This window comes from Falco naumanni, chromosome 22 (genome assembly GCF_017639655.2).
Source record: "Falco naumanni isolate bFalNau1 chromosome 22, bFalNau1.pat, whole genome shotgun sequence".
Classification (NCBI taxonomy): Eukaryota; Metazoa; Chordata; class Aves; order Falconiformes; family Falconidae; genus Falco; species Falco naumanni.
Genome location: NC_054075.1, coordinates 1,003,856 through 1,025,644, shown reverse-complemented (window position 1 = coordinate 1,025,644; position 21,789 = coordinate 1,003,856). Strand labels below are relative to the sequence as shown.

General features: G+C 53.1%; 2 protein-coding genes across 2 annotated transcripts; one reads left to right on the top strand and one right to left on the bottom strand.

Moving 5' to 3' along the window:
• The first annotated feature begins 1,169 nt into the window (after positions 1 to 1,169).
• On the top strand, positions 1,170 to 2,105 carry LOC121080205 (olfactory receptor 14C36-like). The gene has a single exon (XM_040578069.1). The coding sequence runs from the start codon at positions 1,170 to 1,172 to the stop codon at positions 2,103 to 2,105; it is 936 nt and encodes a 311-aa protein (XP_040434003.1).
• A 9,084-nt stretch (positions 2,106 to 11,189) lies between these two features.
• Positions 11,190 to 12,131, bottom strand: LOC121080204 (olfactory receptor 14C36-like). Its single transcript, XM_040578068.1, has one exon. It carries the CDS (start codon positions 12,129 to 12,131, stop codon positions 11,190 to 11,192), a length of 942 nt encoding a protein of 313 aa, XP_040434002.1.
• Between the last annotated feature and the right edge of the window lie 9,658 nt (positions 12,132 to 21,789).

Sequence of the window (21,789 nt, the reverse complement as noted above, 5' to 3'; positions counted from 1 at the left end):
CCCAGCACAGCCTTTAGACCGTTGGTTTCCTGTGTTTCAACACCCCCTGGTCCAGCAGAGCAGCAGAAGGGATGAAGTGCATCTCTCCTGCTGCCACGCTGCCATTTCTCGCTGAGCAGAGCCTGAGGGTGACTGTCCTGCACTGCTGCTGTCTGGGAGGTGTTGTGCCGGGCTGGGGAAGGGGAAGGAGTTCCTGAGTTTCCCTTTGTCTCTCTCCTGGCCTTGCTCAGATGCTATCGGGCATTGCAGACAGGCTCTCTGGCAATAGGGGTTTCAGCTGCAGGCTCAGGCGCAGACCTTGTGGGTCCTCCTGTGCAGACATGTCCTCTAGCATGGAGGTGTCCCAGCTTTCCCCTAACCGATGATGCTGTGGGCAATGCAGTCTGTGAGTCTGGGGAAGGAGCTGACTCTCCTTCTTGACCTTGCCATGGTCAGGACCCTTGACCACCTACTTTGGGTGCCCACCCAAGGTGTATGTGCCTGCCAGGGCACACAGTGAGCCCTGGGTGTCCTTGGATAGCAGTGTGGTGCTGAGCCTTCGGGAACGGGTGAGGCATTTTGTTCTCTGCAGTGGATCCCTCTGCTCTCAGCAGTGCCTGGCTGCTTGTCAGGGTAACACGGCAGTGTGATCACTCTCCATCTAAGAAAGGAGCAATTGCCGGGCAGCTGGGATGGAGAGGGATGGAGAGATCAGAGTGCCTGCCTCTGCCCTCAGGCACAGACAGTCCCCTTGCCTCTCAGCACTCACCCTGCTCTCCCTGAGCACAGCACAAAGCCCTCCTGACCTGACTCTGGCCATGGCCGTTGCTCAGCACGGGTGGAGCAGATGCTGACAGGCCCTTCTGCGCTGGGAGCAGTTTGGGCTGAGCCAGTGCCAGGCCAGGACTGGCCCCTGCCCCCAGGGTTCCCATGAAGCCCCTGCTGCAGAGCAGGGCTCACTGCTGGGCAGCCAGCGGGCACAGCCCCTGCTCCTCACAGCACACTCGGCCAGCACTCAGCACAGCTCCAGCCACGGCTCTGAAGGGAGCTCTCCCAGGAACGGCAGAGGGGGGGACATGGGGCACCGGGGGCGCATCTAGGAGAAATGCCTTTCACTTGGCTCATGAAGTAACCTCTGACTTCTTGGTGACTTTCCTGCATGAGCAGGTCCCCTTGCCCAGAGGCAGCAGATGTCCAACAGCAGCTCCATCACCCAGTTCCTCCTCCTGGCATTTGCAGACACGCGGGAGCTGCAGCTCTTGCACTTCTGGCTCTCCCTGGGCATCTACCTGGCTGCCCTCATGGCCAACGGCCTCATCATCACCGCCGTAGTGTGCGACCACCACCTGCACACCCCCATGTACTTCTTCCTCCTCAACCTCTCCCTCCTCGACCTGGGCTCCATCTCCACCACTCTCCCCAAAGCCATGGCCAACTCCCTCTGGGACACCAGGGACATCTCCTACTCAGCATATGCTGCACAGCTCTTCTTGATTGTGTTGTTCCTTTCAGCAGAGTGTTTTCTCCTCACCGTCATGGCCTACGACCGCTTTGTGGCCATCTGCCAGCCCCTGCACTACGGGACCCTGCTGGGCAGCAGAGCTTGTGTCCACGTGGCAGCAGCTGCCTGGGCCAGTGGGTTTCTCTATGCTGCGCTGCACACGGCCAATACACTGTCACTGCCGCTCTGCCACGGCAATGCCCTGGGACAGGTCTTCTGTGAAATCCCACAGATCCTCAAGCTCTCCTGCTCACACACCTACCTCAGGGAAGTGGGGCTAATTGTGGCTAGTGCTTGTCTAGGTGTTGGCTGTTTCATTTTCATTGTTCTGTCCTACGTGCAGATCTTCAGGGCTGTGCTGAGGATCCCCTCTGAGCAAGGACAGCACAAAGCCTTTTCCACGTGCCTCCCTCACCTGGCCGTGGTCTCCCTCTTTCTCAGCACTGCCACGTTTGCCTACCTGAAGCCCCCCTCCATCTCCTCCCCATCCCTGGACCTGGTGGTGGCAGTTCTGTACTCAGTGGTGCCTCCAGCAGTGAACCCCCACATCTACAGTATGAGGAACCAGGAGCTGAAGGACGCACTGAAGAAGCTGATGCAGTCAGGTGTCTCTCAGCAGCAATGAACTGTCCATGTCTCTTCACAAGACATTTCCAAGCAATCTCTAGAACCTCCTGTGCATTTAGCGTTCTGTATTTGACTACCCTGTTTGTCCCACAATGTCTGCATGGACTCCACCTCTCAAAGACATGATCCCAGCCCGTGTGACCTAGAGGCCTTTGTCCAAGTGCCTGCAAGGACCGTTCAGCTTTTCTCCTGTGTCACATCTCTGTAACAAAAGGGGGGGTTCTCACTGCCCATGTCTGGGAAGTTCCTGGGAGAGGAAAACATCAGTGTAGAGCTCAGCTGTGTGATTGTAAAGTGGGGGCACACAGCAGTATGGAGGCATACAGCAGGGGGGTCCTTGTGAAGATCCAGAGTTTGTGGTGAAGGACATAAGGCACAAAATGAGTGGAACTGAGGGATTGGCTCTGTGTCGTGTTCCCTGGACACAACATGGAAGCTGCCCCATATTTCCCAAGAAGTCCTATACACTGCTCATAGCCTCTCTGTCTCGTAAACCCCACCTCCCATGAGGAACATGTGCTGCACTGTCACATCTGTCCTCGTTGATGGCTCAGCGAGACCCCGTTTCATCACCACTTTTCAATATAAAGGGAGCCACCTTCCTAGTGACACTTTTTAATAGCTCTTGAAACAGTTGGCCACTCAGCCAAGGCCCTGTAAGACACCTCCAGCCAGATCATGTGCTCGTGGCCAAGTTTTGACAAATTTTGAAACAGTCCATTGACAGAGTTCCCACCAACTGGCCTGGGTCCAGCACTCCACTCTTTTGTTTGAAACAATTTCTCAATGAAATCCAACTGTCTCAGCCTCTCCTTGTCCATAACATGATCCAGGTCTCAACCTCCCTTCTGGACTCTGCAGGACTTGCTCCAACCTACCAGGGTCTTCCTTGTGCTGGGAAGCCCCATTCTGGGTACAGCAGTCCTGATATGGTCCTGTGGTGGGTTAATCACGGCCAGCCCCCAGCCAGCCCCCCAGTTGTTCATCTGCTCCCCTGACTCAACAGGACAAAGGGAGAAAATAAACCAGCGATGCTCCTGGGTCAAGGTAAAGGCAGAGAGATTACTTACCGATCCCTGTCATAGCCAAAGATGTGTTGTCTTGCTAAAGATCAATTTCATTCATTGCCAGTTAAAACAGATGTTGATTGTGAGAAACAATGACCAAAACATTAAAGACCATTCCCCAGTTTCTCCCAGGGCCAAATTACTCCATTGATCCCAATTCACCTACACAAGCACACCCTGAGAGGTGCAGGGGGGACGTTAAAGAGGGTTGATGGCACAGAACACCTCTGCTGCTCCTTCCTCCTCACACTTCTGCCCTGCTCCAGCGTGAGTCCTCTCCATAGACCCCACTATCTTTGCGGTCAAGGGTATGCATTGTTCATTTCTTTCGGTCTTGCTTGTGTCCTTGAAACTCAGAGAATGACAGAGGATGTTGACATTGGAAGGGACCTCTGGAGATCATCCAGTGAAAATCCCTAGGAGAGGCACGGCCGGCTCAAGCCCGTTGTACAAGACCTTGGCTTGGTAGGTTTGGAATATGTCAAGGCATGGACATTCCATAACCACTCTTGGCAACTACCTGCAGTGGTTGATCATCCACAGTTCAAAAAGTGTTACCTTGGCTCACACGGAATGCTGCATATATTAATAAGACTCTCAGAGCGTTTTCTCCTCCAGACTGAACAGTTGTAGATCTCTCACCTTGTCTTCCTGGGACAGATGCTCCAGTCCCTTCAAGAAGCTTGGTGGCCCTCTGCAGAACTTACTTTAGTACGTCAACAACTCCCTTGCCCTGGGAAGCCCAGCCCTGGTCACGGCACTCCAGATGTGGCCTCAGCAGTGCTGAGAGGAGGGGAAGGATCACCTCCCCACATCGGCCAGCGATGCTTGTCCTAATGCAGCCCAGGGGGCTGTTGGCCTTTGCCATGAGGATGCATGGATGGCTCCTGCTCAGCTGCTTGTCCTCTGGCACCCAAAGGTCCTTCTCTGCAGAGCTGCTCTCTGGCCGGCCTGCCACCAGCAGGATAGCCCCAGGAGGGCTGGATCACGGGCTGGCCTCCCCCAGGGGCTTGCTCAGCACCAGCAGCAGCATCTTGCCCATCTTGGAGATGAGCTTCAGCTCTGGCACAGGCCACAGGGTACTACAGAGTCACCTGGGAGAGCAAAGCCCTCTCCTGCCAGGGCTGCACAGCCCAGGCCTGTTGCCCTCTGGCCTTGGCCACTGCAGCCTTTGCTCTCGTGGTGGGAACCTCCTTCATCCTTCTGCTGCCCCCTGCCACCCGCTCCAGCATCCTCTGCTGGGCAGCAAACCCCTCCCACACAAGGGCTCCCGTCCCTGGGTACCGGTGTCCGTGTGACAAGCCTGCCCTTGGCCCTGGTGCCACACCTGAGGTGCTGCAGCCCACATGGGCCCCAGAGCCCACTGCCTGGGGCACGGGCAGCAGGAGCCCCCAGTGCCACCACAGAGCTGTGACATCAGTGCCGTAAGCGCTGAGGAGGGGCAGGGCAGCTCCCACGCCTTTGGCGGTGGATGGAGACACAAGGTCTGTAGGGGAGACCTACGGGAAAGATGAGGGGAGGGGGATGCTCTGTGTGATGTCAGGGCAGCTCAGACAGATGGAGCTCTTCTAGTGGATGGGCCAAGGGGTGAGGTGGGAGCTTGTGTGTGGAAAAAAGGGGAGAGCAGCCAGGGAGGCACTTTGGGGGGGAATTAGTTGTGGTTTGGCCCTGTCCAGCACCCAAATGCCCAGATTTAGTTGTTCACTGACCCCTTACATGCCCAGCATGGTGGGGGAGAGGATCAGAAGAAAACTCACAGGTCGGGACAAAGTTCAACAGGAGAAGCAAAAGCTTTGTGTGCAAGGAGAGCAACATGAGCAATTCGCTCACCCTTGCCATGGGCAGGCAGGGGTTCAGCCATCTCCAGAAAAGCTGCTCTTCAGCACATCTGTCAGTGACACGGGAAGACTAATGCCACGACCACGCATGTCCTCTTTTCATCCTCCCTTCCCTGAGCTGTTATTGATGAGCACAACGTCCTGGGATATGCAATATCCCTGTGGTCATGGGGGTCAGGTGCCCAAGCTTCTTGTGTCCCCCCAGTCTCCTTGTAGCGCAGGCAGAGTGTGAGAAAGAGAAGCCTTGGTGATTGCTCTGCAGCGGTGGCCAAAACACTGGTGTGTGGTCAGCGCTGCCTTAGGAAGAGACGCAAAGCACAGCACCAGAAGGGCTGCTGTGAAGAACATGCACTCCATGCCAGCCCGAGCCAGGACAGAGTGACAGGTCATACAGTCAGGGTGAGGCATGAACAATGTCTTCTTGAAATGACCTGAGGAAACCTGTGGATCACAGAGCCTGGCTCTTCTGGGGGAATCAGTCTCCTTGGTGATCACTGCACAGGTAAGCCAGGATACCAGGAGCCCAGGGGCTTGTGGTCTTGGGGACATTCAGAGCAAGGTTGTCCATCCTGTGTCAGACCTCAAGGGACTGCATTTCCTACCAGTCCAGACCTCCTGAGGAGACACTGCATCATTATCACTTGGAAAATGCTGCTAGAAACTCCTCTAACCTAAAGAGTAGCAAAATATAGCCTTTAGAAGAAGAATTTTTCTAAGTGCACTTTGAAATCTTCCCTCTTAACTACACAATGAAACAGCTCCAGTTAGCTACACAGGTCTTGAAGACTTGAAGGAAATGACAAAAAGGCAAATACCTCATTGGGCTCTTGGGGCTCCTTCCATGAACCTGAGCTATTGAGAGAAGACTGAACCAACCACTCAAGGAATGCAAGTCAGAAGCAAAACTCAAAATGCCATGAAGCATGAATGGGTCCCGCTGAGGGCCATTGCTGACAAAGCGTCCCCATGGACTTGTTAGAGTAGCTAATTAGAGGCCAGAACTGCAGGTAGGCAAAGGCACTGTGTCGGTGGCTGTAATGCTGCAAAACACATTTGGATTTTTTTTGTGAAGCAGAAAGACCAAGCCCTGACCCCTAAGCTCTTGGAGGGCAGAACAGAAGACCCTCCAAATCAAGTTCCGTGTCACAGGCATTGGTGGCAGAGGCAGCTGCCAGTGCCAGGGGGACAGAGGCCTCAGCCCCCTGTGGGGCCATTCAGCCTTGCTGCAGCCCTGGGCCATCTCCACTGCAAGTTGCCCTACACTGTCCATGTGGCACCTCTTTCCACTCTGGGGGTTGGACTCTTCCTTGCTTTCCCACTCAGCCCTCACACCCGCATTTCTGTGCCATCACTGATGTCTCTCCACTCATCCCTGCTTCTTCCTTGAAGCACAAAGCCATGGGACGATCCAGGCTCCCTCTGGGTGACCTCTGGCATCACAGGGCAGCCCTTGGACAGACACAGCTTTTTCCTCTCATCAAAGCTGAACCTTCAGTGCTGCACTTTGTGGTGGTTTTCTTCTCTCCCCACAATCAAGAATTGCTCCCTTATGTCTAACACCGCCTTTCAAGAAGGTGCACGCTACTACTGTAGTGCCCTGAGGCTCCACTTTGCCACTCTCAAGAAGCCCAGCACCTTCAGCCTCTCTCCACAGGCTCCAAATTCCACCCTGGAAGGTATCCTCCACAGCCTGTCCTGGTGTTCCCCATTCCCCCGGAACAAGAAGCCCCAAAGCCAAGACACAGATAATCCTGATGTGGCCACACCAGTGCTGAGTCAAGGGGGATGATCAATCCCCTGTCTGAGTGGCCACACACCCCCTAATGCAGTCCCCTATGCAGGTGGCCTTAGACGTGCTGAGCATGCACCACTGGCTCATACTCATCCCTCATAATGGCCAGGCTCTTCTCCTCCTCCGGTTCACAGCTCAACCAGCAGGTGCCCTCATGGGTGCAGTTTTCTGCCACCACTAAAGGACTGACCACCTCTTCCTGAGAAACCTCTGATGATTCCATTTCCAAAACCCAGTGTTTTTCAAGGTGCTTTTAATCATGAAGTGCCCTTGGGCCAGCTTTTGGTAAGTACATGGACATGGACCACCCTGCCCTGTGGTGCCTCTGGCAAGAGAACAGCATAAGGAACTGCGGGACACAAGAGATAATGAAGGGGGGCAGCTCTTCAATGGTATTGCTGGCCAAGGTAGGCATTGCCATGGTGACAATCTCAGAATCACCAAAGGAAGGAAGGCACAGGCCAGGGAGGAAAGGGAAAGGCTGGGCTGGCTGCTTGCATGGGGTGGTACAAGGATGGTCAAAGGGAAGCAGCTGTGCGTGGGAAAAGAGGGACAAGGGAAAGAAAAGTTGTAGAACAGCAATCAGTCAGGGCTGTCTGGGGGTACCTGCCAAGCAGCCCTGCATTGGAGCAATAGCGCTTGGAGTGGGAAATTTAAGTCACACGTCATCTGACCAACCTTCTGATTGGCTTCAGCAGTTGTCAGGAACCTGAGTGATTGCCTTCCCATCATGAAGGCAAGATGCATGGTGGATGGAGATCCAGAATCATTCATGCTGGGAGGAACCTCTGCAGGTGTCCAGGCCAACGTGTTGCTCACAGCAGGATCAGCTATGGGGTCAGAGCAGGTAGCTCAGGCCTTCCTTCAAGTGGGGCTTGAAAAGCTCCAAGGATGGACATGGCACAGGCTCTGTGGGACATCTGCTCCACTGCTTGACTGTCTTCATGGGGAAGGACATTGTCTTCCCTTGCTTCAGCTGATGCCCATTGGCCCTCATCCTCCCATCATGCACAACAGGCAAGAACCTGGCTGCCTTTTCTTGCTGATATGGCCCAAGAAGACATGGGAAGGCTGTTATTAGGTGTCCCCAAAGCCTCCTCTTCTCCTGGCTTTGCACCTTTCAAATAAGGTCCACGGCGTCCTGGGCTGCATTAGGAAGAGCGCTGCCCAAGGGTTGGTGGAGGTGATCTTTCCTCTCTACTCAGCCCTGATACAATTTCTCTTGCTGACTTCCCTCAGGGTTTGCTGCTCTCTTCTACACCTGTTCTTGTCCAGGATGACCTGAGCTGGGAAGGTTCTTTGTTATACCCAGACCGAGATAAAGACACAAACAAGGTCAATAGCCATTAATAAAGGAAGTTTACTGAGCACTTACATAAAAACAAACATTCATGTTTTATGGTAATAAATGGCAATAGGGAAGAGAGGGAAAGATTGGGAAGAAAGAAATCTAGCAATCAGTCAGGATAGAGTGGCAAGAGAGTGCCACCACCATGGATCCAGCAGCTTCAGCTGGTCCATAGCCTCCGTTCACATGGCTGATGGGGATCTCCGGATCCCCAGTTATTGTTTGGTAGCACAGTTTTTTCTAGGGTGTTCAGGGGGGTTGTTCCCGAGACATTGGCATGTACCGCATTCCTCCGTGGGGTACAGGTGGTTACTGCACAGGTAGTGGTTATTGTCCATGTCTAGGCACATCCCTTACAGCGACGTGGCCTTCCCTTGACCCCAGGCAAAATCTTATATCAGGCAGCTATTTGCACAGTATCTGTTCACAATTGTTTAAGCCTCGCAGAGCTCATCACAAATGTAAACAAGCTTTGAAAAAACAGCTGCTGCTTTTCCCCGGCAGGCTGCAGGCACCCATCTGGCTTCCCCACCTTGCTCTCACCCTGCCCTTGCCACACATGCACCGATGTCTGCCCACCCTCACACGCTGTTCCTGCAAACACACAGACATGGACTGATCTCACACTCCTTCTGGACAACGTCTCCCACCACAGCACAAGCCCTTGAGTGACATTTCCTCCTCCTGACCTCCAGTCTCCACTTTCCCAGCTGCACTGGGTGGCAGTGCTTCTCCCTCCTGCTCTTCCCTACCTCCAAGGAAAGCTCCACCACCTGGGAAACCACCCTTCAGGCGGGCATCCCGACCCGTCACCCTCCTGGTGGCCTTTCCCCTGACCATGCCACGGCCTCACCGCGCTCTTCCAAGGCTGCGAGCCTTTCAGCTTCTCGCATAGGCACGAGCAAGCGGTGTGCCTGCTGCTGTGCTGCCGTGTTCTCAGGCAGCAGCGACGTGACAAGCAAGAAAGAAGCCCCTCGGTGGAGTGAGCCCAGGTCCTTAGGCAGAGGGGATCTCACAGCCCACGTGCCACCCAGGGGCCTTCTGCTGGCCTGCCCGAGACACGGGCAGATGGAGCTTAACAGCACGTGTCCCAGCCGTGAGTCAGGGGCTGCCCTACGCGCTGTCTCAGGCAGAGGTGACCTCACCGCCCCTTTCCCAGGCACATTGCTGCTGTTGGGCTGTCCCCTCCGCAGGCAGAACTGGCCTCACTGCCCCCGTCACAGCCATTGGCTTCCTGCTGGAATGTGAGTCCCTGAGACACAACTGACCACGAGATAGCGTCCTCAGCCGTCACCCTCCCCGTGGCCCAGCACCCAGCAGATGAAGGGAAGCTTCTCTCAGCCAATTTATCTCCACTGATGTCCCACCAATGGTTTGAGTGCACAAGTGTTCCCCAGAGGAACTGCCTTATCTCACTTGGTGCGTTGGTACATAGCTTGAGGTTTGGCTCTCCGTTTATCCTTCTTGCTCCCGCTGTTCTGAACTGAAGGAGCTCTCTAGGGAAGTGAGTCAATGAATCCTGAAATAACTCAGGTTGGAAGAGACCCCTTAAATGCCCTTGTCCTGCTATCGTGCTTAAGGCAGGGGGAACCAGATGGCATGTCTCAAGGGCTCTGCCCACTTTGTCACCATCTACAAATGGGCCAAAAAGCCATTCTGTCAACTTATCCAGGGGGTCAATAAAGGCATTCAACCCTGTTTACCCAAGTGCCTGCACTGGGGGTTGCCACTAGTCAAAGGACACCAGGAAGACTAGACAAACTGCTGACATTCGGACTTGAGCCTCCAGCCAACTTCTCACCCACAGTGTCCTCCATTTCTTCACTCCAGAAGTCACCCATCTTGTAATGGATGAAAGGAGAAAAAGTCAAAACCCTTGCAAAGGTCAAGGTACAAACCATCCCCTCCTTTCCCCTACACATAAAGGTGCAGCAATCCCTTTTGTTGTCCCACAATTACCTGGAACTGGCTGCAGGAGTATTTCCACCATCATTTCCCCAGACACTACGGTGAGGATGACCAGCCTGTATTTCTCCCAATTGTCCTTCTTGCTTTTCCTGAACAAAGGCTGGATCTCTGCCTTTTGCCAGGACCCCAGAACCTCCCTGATTGCTCGGACACATTTGAGGGCACCATTCAGAAAGGGTGCCGTGATCACACAGAGGCACTTGCAATGAGCCTGCCCAAGGCAGGTGAGATGAATCTCCCTGGGACAGTGGCCTTTGTTCCTGCAGTCACACACAGGAACGGCGGTGCCCTGGGAGGTGTCCCCACCTCAGCTGGCCTCATGCACTGCTGGCGTGGTTGAACCCCAGCCTCACGCACACAGGGGTGCTCAGAGGCACGAGCCCGTCCCTGGCACGTGCGGAGGCAGAGCACTGCAGCGGGCACAGTGACTGCCTGGCCTCCTGCTGCCCCTGCCAGAGGCTGGCAGCACCTCAGCCCGGGGGTGTCGCGCCCTGCTCGGCACCTCGCGGAGATGGCCCTCGTCATGAGCAATGGGCACGGGGACCTCGGTTCAAGGGAGCACGTTGCAGTGCTGCATTCAGGAGGTTTCCACAAATCCAGAACATTTGATGGAGGCCAGCACCGTCACAGAGTGCCCATTGTCTGCCCCTGCCTGCGCTCACAGGACTGCCATGCAGCACGGCGGTGAAGAAGCTGCCAGAGCACTCAGGTGTTACACCAAGGCAAGGGGTCAGAAGGGGAGTGTGTCAGTAGAAGAAGGACAGTATTGGAGACCCAAGGGCTGCTGTTCCCTGGCAGTGCTGCCATGCCAGGAACTTTTCCCCCTCCATCTCTGCACACAGGACATGTCCCTGCAGCTCCAGAAAGGCCTTGGAAGGAAGAATCCCAGGAAAAATATAGTTGCTTAATGGCCCTTAGACAAAGAGAGAGCAGGGAACCTTCAGAAAAGAAAATCACAGAAGAAATTAGAATGGGGATGACAACTTTATCAGAAATTAAATACCACAAGCAAATACGACAAATTCAGAAGACAGTCTGGGTCTGTGATGAATTACATTATAAATGCTATTCATAATTGTATTCCTTCAGAAAAACATCCAGCTATCAGTTTGCACATTGCACCCTTGAGTTCGTGGTTCCTCATGCTGTAGATGAGGGGGTTCAGTGCCGGAGGCACCACCGAGTACAGAACTGCCACCACCAGGTCCAGGGATGGGGAGGAGATGGAGGGGGGCTTCAGGTGTGCAAACATGGCAGTGCTGACAAAGAGGGAGACCACGGCCAGGTGAGGGAGGCACGTGGAAAAGGCTTTGTGCTGTCCTTGCTCAGAGGGGATCCTCAGCATGGCCCTGAAGATCTGCACGTAGGACAGCACAATGAAAATGAAACAGCCAACACCTAGACAAGCACTAGCCACAATTAGCCCCACTTCCCTGAGGTAGGTGTGTGAGCAGGAGAGCTTGAGGATCTGTGGGATTTCACAGAAGAACTGTCCCAGGGCATTGCCGTGGCAGAGCGGCAGTGACAGTGTATTGGCCGTGTGCAGCGCAGCATAGAGAAACCCACTGGCCCAGGCAGCTGCTGCCACGTGGACACAAGCTCTGCTGCCCAGCAGGGTCCCGTAGTGCAGGGGCTGGCAGATGGCCACGTACCGGTCATAGGCCATGACGGTGAGGAGAGAACACTCTGCTGAAAGGAACAACACAATCAAGAAGAGCTGTGCAGCACATCCTGAGTAGGAGATGTCCCATGTGTCCCAGAGGGAGTTGGCCATGGCTTTGGGGAGAGTGGTGGAGATGGAGCCCAGGTCAATGAGGGAGAGGTTGAGGAGGAAGAAGTACATGGGGGTATGAAGGATTTGGTAACAGGCTACGACGGTGATGATGAGGCCGTTGGCCAGGGCAGCAGCCAGGTAGATGCCCAGGGAGAGCCAGAAGTGCAAGAGCTGCAGCTCCCGCGTGTCTGCAAATGCCAGGAGGAGGAACTGGGTGATGGAGCTGCTGTTGGACATCTGGTGCCTCTGGGCAAGGGGACCTGTCACAGGAAAAAAAAGACAAGTGACAAGTGAAGGGAGACTTCCCTGAGAAAAATCAATGCCATTTCCCACAGACCATTCCCCTGCCCCTTTTCGCACACAGACATCCTTTACTCTTCCTAGCAGACCTTCCTGCAGCTGTGTGGCTGGAGCCCTGCCTGGTGATGGTCCTGTGGGTGATGAAGAGCAGGGCATCTGCCCACGGGCTCTTGATCAGTCAGCCCCACTCTGCAGAAGTTGGGGGGGGGGCGGGGGGGGGGGGGGGGGCAGGGACCAGTCCTGATTTCAACTTTGTCATGTGAAACCCGTGCCAGAGTAGAAATGCCTGTCAGCACCTGCGCTGCCAGGGCTGCAGAATGGGAATGGTGAAGACACTTTGAGAATATTCTTGTTTAAAATCTCTACCCTCTCTCCTTTTGGTGAGTATTCTTGGATGTCAGAAACTCTCAGCATTGCTTCTGCCCTCAGGGGGAACACAGCGAGCTCTGCTAGGCAAGAGGATTGCCTGTGGGTGAGCGCCCAGTGTGGGGAGGTGGTCTGTCCATCTGGTTCCCAGTGTCTCTGGGCTTGCACCTTCCTAAGGGTGGAGGGTGACCACACTGCCATGTCACCCTGAAAATCCACCAGGCACCACTGAGAGCAGCCTGACCCACCACAGACCCCTCACCCTTTCTTGAGGTCTCAGCACCCCACTTGCAGCCAAGGACACACAGGGCTCATTTCACCCACCCAACTGCATTTTCTCTGTCACAGCATCCCTGCGCTTCTCCGTGGGGCTTTCAGATCACAAAGGGTGGGAGGGGACAGGTTTGTATTCTGGAGGGCAACTCACTGCTTGGAAGCAAATGTCAGGGAGGTACAAAAGGACCCTAAATATAGCATCTAATTCAGGGGCAACCAGCTCAATGCCCATCCCCACAGAAGGCATTGCCCACAGACCCCCAGGTGGCAGGAAAGCTGGGACACTTGTTCCCATGGACACACCTGCAGGAGAGGACCCACAAGATCAGTGTGTGACTCTGCAGCTGAAACACCCATCCCCAGAGAGCCTGACAGCAAGAGCAAGAGAATAAAACTAACACAAAAAGGCAGAGAAAGGAGTAAAATTGCACTGATGGTCTAGGTAGGAGTGTCCAGGGCGAGAGTGCCGGGCACTGAGGGCAGCGCTGCCCTTGCCCAGCTCTGCTCGCCACCTCCCACACACCAACATTGCCGGGCAGCTGCTCTCAGCCCCTGTGCTCTGCAGAGGGACCGGGGCACGTGGCTGCAGAGCCGTACCGCGGCTCTGCTGGAGCTCTGGCTGCAGAGGGGGTGGCTCACACCTCGGGACCCCCAGCCCTGCGGGCAGAGGCTTTGCTGCGGGGAGAGCAGGCCAGGGGGACGCCTCAGAGGAAGGGCTCTCTCAGTCCCTGATATTATCCCAGCTGGCACAGGATTTCCCTCCTGGGAGGTGTTTCCCTGTGCCAGGTCTTTCCCTGTCAGCGCTCACAGACCCCATCCCAGCCTCTGTGCACTGGCCCCGCACAAACCTGCCTCTCTGCAGGGCACTGGATGGGCGCTGGGTCCTGTCCGCAGGGGGAAAGGGCAGCTCAGAACGACCCTGATGGCTCCAGCAAAGGTGCTGCTGCTGCTGTTCATAGGCGGAGGAGTGGCTGAGGGCACTTCAGGAGGCTCCTGACAGATCTCCTCATCACTCACAGTTCCAGCTAGGAGTCTAAGTGACCTCTTCCAGCTTGAAACCTCCTTTTTCATCTCTCCCTTCCTGCTCCTGCCCCCAAGAGCAGGAAAATGAAATCGCACACTGAGGAGAGCCCTGTATTATGATAGCGATCTCTGCCCTGACCTTCCTCATGAAATCAGTCTTCGAGACACGTCCTCAGGGTAACCTAGACCTGAGAGCAGCTCTGAACCATGCAGCATCCAGGCAAAAGGAAAGGAATCCTTCCCTACTGGGTGTCATTCGGTTTCACCACCGAGCTGTGGGGAGCTCCCCGGCAGGCTGAGAGCTGCCCCTGGCAGGCGGCAGAGCCCCTGCCCCAGCACACAGCCCCCGCGGCTGCAGGGACCCTGCTGGCAAGGACAGCCCTGGGCACCCCTGCCTGCACAGCCACCTTCACAGCCCTGCAGCCGGCCCTGGCACAAGGCAGCCCACATGCCCTGGCCCTCCCACGCTGCAGCAGGGAAGCCCCTTGTGAGCCAGTTCCCTTTCTTTTAGGATTTTCTGGGCCCTTCCGGGGCCTTTCTCCTCTCCTGTCCAGATTTTGTCCTTCTCTTACAGCTGCCACCAAGATTCTCACCTGTCTCTTCTGACTCTCTAACTTTTTCCTTATATCGATCCAAGATTTAGCCACAAACTTGAGTTTTCAGCAGGGCTTGACCCACGTGACTATCAGGGTCTAGTCCAGAATATAGCTGGAAACTCCTTCTCAGTCTTTCTAGCCATTCGGGGGGGGTTTCATCTTTTTTCTGTTGTTCACTGAAGGCTTTATTAATATTTTGTCCTCTGGCTACAGAGTCCCTAATTCCCTGAATTGTAATATACCAGAGATCGACCATATTATTTCTATGTGCAGGATCTTGACTGTCCCAATTGGGCCGCTGTAAGGGCCATTTTAAATCTCCAGCTGGGCCATGTTGGTGTCTCTGATCCCAATGTCTCATGCCTGCCGTTCTGATCATCCCTCGTTCTTCATTTGTAAACAAGATCTTTAAAATAGCCTCCATCTCAGCCCAAGTATAAATATTAGGGCCGAGGAATTGATCAAAACGTTCTGCTACCCCTAATGGGTCTTCTAACAAGTGCCCCATTTCTTTCTTAAATTCTCTCGCATCCCCAGAGTTGAGGGGTACAGATACAAATCTGACTGCGGGTTGTGGTCCCCCCATAGCAGTCTCCCTTAATGGATATAATAGATTTTCCTCCCTCCTTTCTCTAGTTTGACTTCTAGTCATTATTCGATTAGGAAGGGCCTCTTCCTCAGGTTGGGGGGTGCTGTTGGAGGAGGATCAGGACCCTGTGGTGACGGAGGAGGGAGAATATAGGGTGGGGGAGATAATGGAAGTTCGTCTTCCTCCCGCCTTTTCTTCCTATCCTTTTTCTTTTCTTTTAATGGGAACAAATTAGCGGTCTGGGCTGTACCCAGGATCCATAAAAAGGCATATTCCCTCTCCTCCTTATTAAATGGCTGTTTATTGTTAACATATATATTCAGTTGTTGATATATTCAATTCTCAAGGGATCCAAAAATAGGCCAATATAAATCCTTTCTTATTTGTTTTCCTCCCCATACTTCCATACAATAATGGATCATTTTTTCCCTGGACTTCCCCTTTTGAGAAGGGGAGGCGTCCCAATATTGAATCATTAGGCTTAACAGGCTATCTGGGGGTATATCGGGGAGCCCACCCCCACCCCATACCTCCTGCATGGAACCAGAAGCCTTACTCTTCTTCTGGCCCATCTTCCGAGAGTGCCTTCTTTCACAAAATTCACTCGCTTCCCTCCGTTCGTGGCCCACGCCCTCGTGGACAATGGGAACCACACTACAAGGAGGTCCACACTCGCTTCACCCGGTGGACTACTAAGTCTGGTGGACGTCTCAGTCACTCACACTCCGGGTACCCAATCCCCGACCGAACGGAACCGCAACATACCCACTCACTCCCGAGTCTTCATCTGGCTCTTTGTGCACAAAAATTACGGGGAACTGCAGTAACTCCTATATCTTTCTTTTTGCATTCCTCTCTCAGATCGGAAAATCCAGGTGAGCTAAGTCGGAATCTCCTCCAGGACCATCCAAAGATGGGGTGCCCTCCCAGAGTTGAAGTCCGAGTCGGCTGTCTGGATCCGAGTCACGGCACCAAATTTGTTATAGTTGAATTTGAAATAACTAGAGTCCGAAATAAATTCACTAAGTATTTATTAAAGCAGGAAAGCAAAAACAGCGCGCTGGGCGGCCGGGGAGGCGCAGCTCCATCCAGGCTCACAAATTCTGACAAGTAACACAGCCCTCTTATTCTCAGCTTCAAAGCCGGTTTAAGCAAACAGCTATGCTCTCAGTCCCGTAGCAAGAAGCTGTATATTACAAAACTAATCTATATTTACACTAAGGTCTAGACGATGACAAAAGTTGTCATAGTAACATGAGATTATGGTTTAACATTGGCCTTGTGAAGGTACATCTCGCAACCTCATGGTAAACAGTTAACTCATTTCTCGCCAGACAGAAGGTTCTCAAATCTGTTGCAGCAAGATCATTCCTTTTGTTAAAAGCCCATTTGATCAGCAAATTACCCTTAGTTACTTATTACAGGCAGAACATAAGACCCTCCAAATCAAGTTTCCTGTCACAGACCTTGATGACACGGGCAACTGCCAGTGCCAGGGGGACAGAGGCCCCAGCCCCCTGTGGGGCCATTCAGCCTTGCTGCAGCCCTGGGCCATCTCCACTGCAAGTTGTCCTGCACTGTCCCTGCTGGTACCACTTTCCACTCTGGGGGTTGGCACATTCCTTTCTTTCCCACCCAGCCCTCTCACCCTTGCTTGTCTGCCTTCACTGATGACTCTGCACTCATCCCTGATTCTTCCTTGAAACTCAAAGCCAAGGGCTGATCCAGGCTCCCTATAGGTGAACACTGGGATCAGAGGGCAACCCTCAGAGAGACATTTCAGAGGGACAGTTTTTTTCCTCACATCCAATCAAATCCTTCCAAGTTGCACATTGTGGAGTTGTTCTTTTCCTGCCGATATCAGGAATCACTCCTTTATCTCTCACACTCCCTTTCTAAGCAGGTGCACACGACTACAGTAGTGCCTTGAGGCTCCACTTTGCCGGTCCCAAGAAACCCAGGACCTTCAGTCTCTCTCCACAGACTCCAAACTCCATCCAGGCAGGTATCCTCCACAGCCTCTCCAGTTTTTCCCTACTCCTCCAGAATGAGAAAACTCAAAGCCCAGACACAGACAATCCCGATGTGGCCACAACAGTGCTGTGTCAGGGGTGATGATGCTGAGTCAAGGGGGATGATAAATCCCTTGTCTGAGTGGCCACGCACCCCCTAATTCAGCCCCACATGCAGCTGGCCTTAGATGTGCTGAGCATGCACCAGTAGCTCATATGCATCCCCCATAATACTCAGGCCCTTCTCCTCCTCAGGTTTGTACCTCAGCCGCTCAGGTGCCCTCACAGGTGCGGTTATTCTGCCCCCACTAAAGGGCTGACCACGTCTACTTGGAAAACCTCTGAGGTCCCAATTTCACAATCCCAGTGTTTTGGAAGGTGCTACTTGGGCCAGCTTTTGATATGTGCATGGACATGGCTCACCCTGCCCTGTGGTGCCTCTGGCAAGGTAACAGCATAAGGAGCTGCAGGACACCACAGATAACGAAGGGAGGCAGTGCTTCGGTGGTATTGCTGACCATGGTAGGCACTCCCATGGTGAAGAGCTCAGAATCCCCAAAGGAACACAGACAATGGCCAGGGAGTAAAGGGAAAGGAGAGGCAGGCTGCTTGCGTGGGAGGATACAAGGGTGGCCAATGAGAATCAGTTTTGCATGGGAAAAGAGCTACAAAAGAAGGAAAGGGTGAAGAACAGGAATCAGTCAGGGCTTTTTGGGGGTACCTGCCAAGCAGCCCTGCATCTGAGCTACAAAGCTTGGAGTGGGAAGAGAAAGTCACATGTCATCTGACCAACTTTCTGTTTAACTTCAACAGTCACCGGGAACCTAAGTGGTTTCCATCCCATCATGAAGGTAAGATCCATGGTGGATGGAGATGCAGAATCATTCATGCTGGAAGGGACCTCAGGAGATGTCCAGGCCAATGTGCTGCTCACAGCAGGATCAGCGATAGGGTCAGAGCAGGTAGCTCAGGCTTTCCTTCAAGTGGGTCTTGAAAAGCTCAAAGGACGGACAAGGCACAAATCTCTGGGACATCTGCTCCAGTGCTTGACTGTCTTCATGGGGAGAAAGATTGTCTTCCCTTGCTTCAGCTGATGCCCATTGGCCCTCATCCTCCCATCATGCACAACAGGCAAGAACCTGGCTGCCTTTTCTTGCTGATATGGCGCAAGACCACATGGGAAAGCTGTTATTAGGTGTTCCAAAAAGCTTCTCTTCTCCTGGCTTTGCACCTTTCAAATAAGGCCCATGGCATCCTGGGCTGCATTAGGAAGAGCACTGCCCAAGGGTTGGTGGAGGTGATCTTTCCTCTCTACTCAGCCCTGCTACAATTTGTCTTGCTGACCTCTCTTGCTTTGTACCCTACCACCTTCACCCATACTTGACCCAAAGTTGTCGTCTAGAATTTTCACCACTCCTGCCAACTTTTTGTTCAAAAAAAGTCCTGCAGAGCATTTGCACCATGTTGGTCAGGGATCATCTTCCACTTTCCCTTCAACCAAGGCCTTCAAGTACAGGTCCATTTCTCTAGCGGTATAAAGGAGACATTGTCCTCCTTCTAACTTTCATCAGGAGGTTTGGAGATACTGAGCAGAAGACCATTGTACATGGAGGAGTTAGTGATGAGTGTCACAGGAAACCTGAGCAGGCCTGTGCTGTGCTCCATGTACCTCTTGGCCTTCAGGCTGAGCTGTGCTGAGTGTGTCCCTGGGTTGCAGAACAAGCCGTATTGGAAGAAGAAATCTGCAGGAAGCTGCTGGTGAATGGCCAACCCCACGCCCTTACCTTTACCTGGGACTGCAGTTACCAACTCCCAAGTGAACATCTCCTCTTAGAACACGAGAAGTGATGACTAGGATTGGTTTCCCTGGCACAAAACACTTCAAGATCTCACAGAAGACAATGTGACATAAGCCTTCTGCAGGCAGGATCTGCACCACTTGCTGCACCACTCTCCCAACGCTGGAAACTCCGTGTTCCCGGCCTCGGAAGGGACGGCATACAGCTGACACGGTTGTCTCTGTGTGTAGAGAGTTTGCTCTAACCAAGGCCATTTGAAATGACACTTTGTCTCAGAGTCCAAGTGCCTTTCTTACTGCAGCCATAACCAGCTGGGCTGCTGATGGCCAATCCCCCAAGGAAGCTGGACACTCCAGGGACCTCAAACTCGCCTTCATGGCCACGTGCCTCCTACTGGCCTATGAGCTTCTCAGATGTAATAGATGTCGTGATGATAGCCCAGATCATCAGCCTGCTTGTGGCCTTGGTTACTCCTTGGTTAGCAGCTCCTGAACTGGAGAAGGCAGTGATAAAGAGATGCACAGGAATGGAAGAGATGGCCAAGGACCCTGCAGGTGCCATGAAGGCTTTGCAGGAAGAAGTGTGAGGAATAGCCCCTACAGCTGTGCAAAATGGAATGGCATTAGATATGAAGCTGGCGGCTGAAGGCAGAGTCTTTGCTGTTCTTAATACCAGTTGTTGCGTATAAGTAGATCAAAGTGGGAGAACTTCACAGATATAAAAATAATGGGAAATTTCCTAATATTTCTCATGAGCCCTAGAATGTTCACACCTTCTCTGGAATTCAAGATATTTGGAATACACTGACGACCTCGTTTCCTGATTTACAGCTGTGGGTTAAGAAGTTCGTCTCAGATGCCTTTCTCCTCTTCCTCTGTGATCACTCCAATCCATTTTACCTATGTAGCCTCTGCTATAACGTCCAGAGAGGAAAAGTTGTTCTGTCTTTCAGTAGTGTCTCTAATATTCCCTATGGGCAACTCTTCAGTTGTGGCAATAGAACTCATGAAGACCTGTACGAAATAACAATTATATAGATGAGCAATGTATTTTTTTATTTATTAATTTCTATCACACTCCCTCCCAAACACACCTCTGATAATTAATCCCTCTTTTATTCCTGTGTACACCCCGTTCTATAAGGAAAGCAGCCAATTATTACTGCCAAGAATTTGCTATATTGAGCTGCAGAGATGGTTGAAGAAGTCTGATGTCAAGTGATGTAAGTCTCATGGGGCTGAGAAAAAAATATTGAGGATGGAGAGCTGAGGAGCAAGGCTGTCCATGCGGTGTTTAGCTCCAGGGATTGATTTTTCTATCTGTCCGCACCTCCTCAGGAGACACTGTGCATCAAGAGCAATTGGAAAAGCCTTCTATCGTTTCTCCAAAGTGCTCATTACCTGCCTTCCTCTTTCACTGTACTGCTGAAACTTATCTCATGAAGTGTAGGAGCCAAACTTGAAGACCAGATGTCCCTGATGGAATAGACATGGCTCGTCAGGGCGTTCTGCCTCTTCATGAGCCCAGGGTGTCTGTGGTGCTGTGGACTTCAGGTGTTCAGAGGAGACTGAAGAAACCTCTCAAGAACACCAAGTCAGAGGCAAAGCCCACAACCCCTGGAAGCGTTAATGGGCCCCACTGAGGGCCATGGCTGAGAAAGCCTCCCCATGGCCTTGTTAGAGCCCATCCTGGGAGGCTGTGAGTGCAGGAAGGCAAAGGCGCTGTGCAGGCAGCTCTGCTGCTGAGCAAAGCCTTGGCTTGCTTGATGAAGCAGAAAGGCCAAGCCATGACCTGCAGCCTGTGGGAAGGTCGGTGCTGTCCCTCACACAGAGCTCAGGGCCCTTCCTGGGGACCATGGAAGGTGGGCATCCAATGCCCAGTGAAGGACAGCAATGGCACAGCAACTTCCAGCTTCCCCATGGGGCTGCAAGGAGGCAACGATGCCCCCGTGCCGTGAGGACATCATGTCTTCTTATGGCCTTCACTGGTAGAGACAGCTGCCTCTGCCAAGGGGACACAGACCTGGGTTCTGGTGGTGCCTTCCAGCCTTGACAGTGCCCTCTGCCATCTCTATTTCAAGCTGTCCTGCATGGTTGGAGCCCTGCCCCTGTTGCCCTGCAGGCTGTAGGCACCATCTCGCTGCCCTGCCTTGCTCTCACCCCAACATTGCCATACCTTCGCTGAGGTACCTCCACTCTCACCGGCTCTTCCTTGAAACACAAACCATGGGCTGATCCAGGCTCACTCTGGCTGAGCTCTTGCATCGCAGTAGGACCCTTGCAGTGACAGTTCTTCCTCCCGATAGCTAGTCTTCATCTTCAGCATTAGACTTTGTCTAATCTAAAAATTAGATTTTTCCTCTCTCCTCTTTTTTCCCACTACCCAGGAAAGTTTTACCACCTCAGGAACTACTCTCCAAGCAGGGAACCTAACTCAATATATTTTTTTGGTGGTCTTTCCCCTCAAAAAAGTGAAGTCACCTCCACATGGTCTTCTAAACCACATGGCTGCTGCAGGCCTTTCAGCTTCTCCCAGAGACATGACCACGCTACATTCCTACTGCTGTCCTGTCATGTCCACAGGCAAAATGGAGATGACAGGCTGTACCCCAGCCCTTTTCCTGGAGAGGTCCTGTGCTGTAGCTTGGCAGAGGGACTGTCCCAGCCATGTTCCTGTTGCTGGCCTGTCACCTCCAGAGACAGAACCGGCCTCACAGGCCCCTTCACAGCCAGGCACGTCCTCCTGCATGAGGAGTTCCTGAGAATCAGCTGTCCTCCTCATAACACACCCCTCCATCACCCTCATTCTAACCCATGACCTGGCCACAGAAAAGCAGCCTTGTTTCGTTCAGATTTATCAAATGCATTTCCCACAAGCCATTTGAGTGGAGAAACATTTTTCACATGAACTTCCGTAGATGTGTTGACACACACA

Excerpts from the sequence above, each read along its gene's own strand:
- LOC121080204 (XM_040578068.1), bottom strand. The coding sequence starts at position 12,131 with ATGTCCAACAGCAGCTCCATCACCCAGTTCCTCCTCCTGGCATTTGCA.
- LOC121080205 (XM_040578069.1), top strand. The coding sequence starts at position 1,170 with ATGTCCAACAGCAGCTCCATCACCCAGTTCCTCCTCCTGGCATTTGCA.